Source organism: Neopelma chrysocephalum, unplaced genomic scaffold (assembly GCF_003984885.1).
Source record: "Neopelma chrysocephalum unplaced genomic scaffold, ASM398488v2 Primary Assembly neopelma1_208, whole genome shotgun sequence".
In the NCBI taxonomy this organism is placed as follows: Eukaryota; Metazoa; Chordata; class Aves; order Passeriformes; family Pipridae; genus Neopelma; species Neopelma chrysocephalum.
In genome coordinates, this window is record NW_020897870.1 from 11,186 (window position 1) to 14,156 (window position 2,971).

Genomic DNA, 2,971 nt, shown 5'->3' on the forward strand with positions numbered 1-2,971 from the left:
AATATTATTATATCGTTTTATTTAATATATTTATCTATCATTTAAATATAATAATATCATTTAAATATAATAATATCATTTAAATATAATCACAATATTTAGATATAATAATATTATTTAAATATAATATAATATTATAATAAAAATATTAAAATATATTTTGAAATAAAATTTCTCAAGTATTACAATTTATAAATAAAAGCAATTTGTAATAATATAATATTAAAATATATTTATAAATAAAATTTATCTGTAATATTATAATACATATTAAAATCTATTTATAAATAAAAAGAACGTGTAGTAATACTAGTAAAATCTATTTATAAATAAAATTAACCTGTAATAATATTAAAATCATTTATAAATAAACTAACCTGTAATAATATATTAAAATCTAAATAAAACTAACCTGTAATAATATGAAAATCTATTTATAAATAAACTAACCTGTAATAATATATTAAAATTTATTTATAAATAAATATTTATATTTATAAATAATAATAGACAATATTAAGATGTATTTATAAATAAAAGTAATTTTTATAATAAATAATATTAAAATCTATTTATAAATAAAAAGTATTTGTAATAATAAATAATATTTAAATCTACTTATAAATACAAAGAATTTGTAATAATATAATAAATATTAAAGGGTGTTTATAAATAAAAGTAGTTTACAATATTATAATAATCAATGTTAAAAACAGCTTATAATATTATAATAAATAATATAATATTAATATATTATATTTACAATATATTTATAAATAAAATAATTCATATTATTATAATAAATAGTATTGAATTATATTTATAAATAAAAGTAATTTATCAGCCTGGATAACCCAAAATGTTTAAAATATATGTTTAGTGGGGGTGAAATCAATGGAAACACAGAAATTATCTGGGTTTTTTTTCCTGCCTTGGGGAATTTTGATAAGAAATTTCACTTCCAGCGAGGGAAAAGAGCTCAAGTTGTGACCTAAAAGTGAAATAAAGTCCCAGAATTCCAGGAGAGTTTAGTCTGGATTTCCCACTCCAGGGAACTTCCTGCCTGGTCTCACCCAACCCCAAAAAGTGCCCAAAGAAGGATGTGGGAGATTCCCAAATCCATCCCTTTGGATTCTCGAGTCAAATCCCAAGAGATTCCCAAGGAAAAATCTCCTGGGATTCCCCCCCTGCTCCTTGATATTGGAAATAACCCATTTTAACCCATTTTAAACCCATTTCCCTCCTCCCCAATACTCACTTCTCTTAATCTCCTCCAACTTCTCCATGTATTTGGACAAACTGTTTCCTACAAAAACAACCACCAAAAAAAAAAATCAGTTTATTCCAATTATTTATTTCTTGGAGGTTTTGTTTTTTTTTTTTTTTTCCAGGCCTATTAAAAGCTTAAAATGTTAATTTTTGGAAGGAAAACAACTGTTTTTTGTGGATTTTCTTTCCCCACGACAACATACAAGGTATAAAAATACCACTTTTTCCCTTTTCCAAAGAGAAAAATCCAAGGATTTGCTGCCTCTTCCCCAATATTTTTGGGAGGATAACAAAAGCAGGTGCCCCTGGATCAAATTCAGTTGCTTTAACACCAAAAAAAAGACCCCCCAAATAATTATTTTGGCTCAAATCCTTGAAGAGATCCAAGGAAAAATCCATGTTGAGGAATTCTAAGGGCAGTAAATTCCATGGGAACCATCACAACAGAGCCTGAACAAGTTCAAACCTATTTAACCCCCTCTTTAAAACTATTTAAAGCTCAAGTTTTATTTTAAAAAAAGGAAGAACAGAGAAAATAAACAGGTTTTGACTTCGAACACCCCATTTAATCTCAGTTTTGAACGAGATGCAAAGTGGTGTGGGAAGATAAATATATAAATATATTTATGAATATACATAAATATATAAAAATATAAATACATCTGCAGGTTTGGGGCTTGGTTTAATTTCAGCTTTACAAGAAATTTGTAAAACAGGTCGATTTTGAAGAGTTTCAAACCTCTGGATCACAATCCCAGTGAGAAATTCCACAGGTGTTTGGGGTAAATCAGCTCAGGGCAGAGACATTATTGACGAAGAAATTATTAATTAAGACATTAATTATACAATTTATAGATAAAGAGATGAAAGAATGTAAAATAGCACAGAAATAAATTATAAAATATTATGATTAATAGTATAAATATGTTATATATAATTTATACTGTATATATAGTTAATATAAATATATACCATATATGTATAAATCCACTATTAATTAATAATTTATATATATTTTTATATATATAAATAATAAATAAATATATAGTGGATTTATATATATAGTATATATTTATGTTAACTATATATACAATATATACAGTATACATTATATATAATATATTATAGATTATATTTATATATTTAAATATTATATGTTTCTATGTTTATATATTATATACTATATTATATATAGTATATATTTATATATATAGCACATAAATATTATAGGTACTTATATATAATATATAAATATACTAGATATTTATTTATATAGTACATATAGTATATATATTAATATATTAGTATATAATATAGTATATATTATATATAGTATATAAATATACTGCATATATTCATATATAGTATATAAATACAGTATATTTTCATATATAGTAAATATAATATATAAAATAGATATATTTCTATATTTATACATATAAAATAAATATATTTTTATTTATAAAAATAAACAAATATATTACAAATATGTAATATAATACATAAAATACATATCAATATATAAAAATACAACTTTTACATCCTCCCACACCCACATTTGGGGGTTTTTTTTCCCCCCCCAGATTTTTACTCACCAGTGTCCAAACGGGTTTTTACGTGTTGGTATTTGGGGTTCTGGGGGATGCGCCGGGTCAAATACTTGGGGAAAAAGGGGAAAAAATAGGAAGAAAGTCAACGTTTT

The 2,971-nt window shown here is 23.3% G+C and overlaps 1 protein-coding gene across 1 annotated transcript in view; it reads right to left on the reverse strand.

Annotated features, from left to right (window-relative positions):
* Positions 1–2,971, reverse strand: part of CEP41 (centrosomal protein 41) — a 12,878-nt gene that overhangs the window by 9,576 nt on the left and 331 nt on the right. The window contains exons 2-3 of the mRNA XM_027703112.1: positions 2,865–2,928; positions 1,259–1,306 (exon numbers count right to left, since the gene is read on the reverse strand). Coding sequence (XP_027558913.1) covers positions 1,259–1,306; positions 2,865–2,928 — 112 coding nt within the window. The remainder of the gene's footprint in view (positions 1–1,258; positions 1,307–2,864; positions 2,929–2,971) is intronic.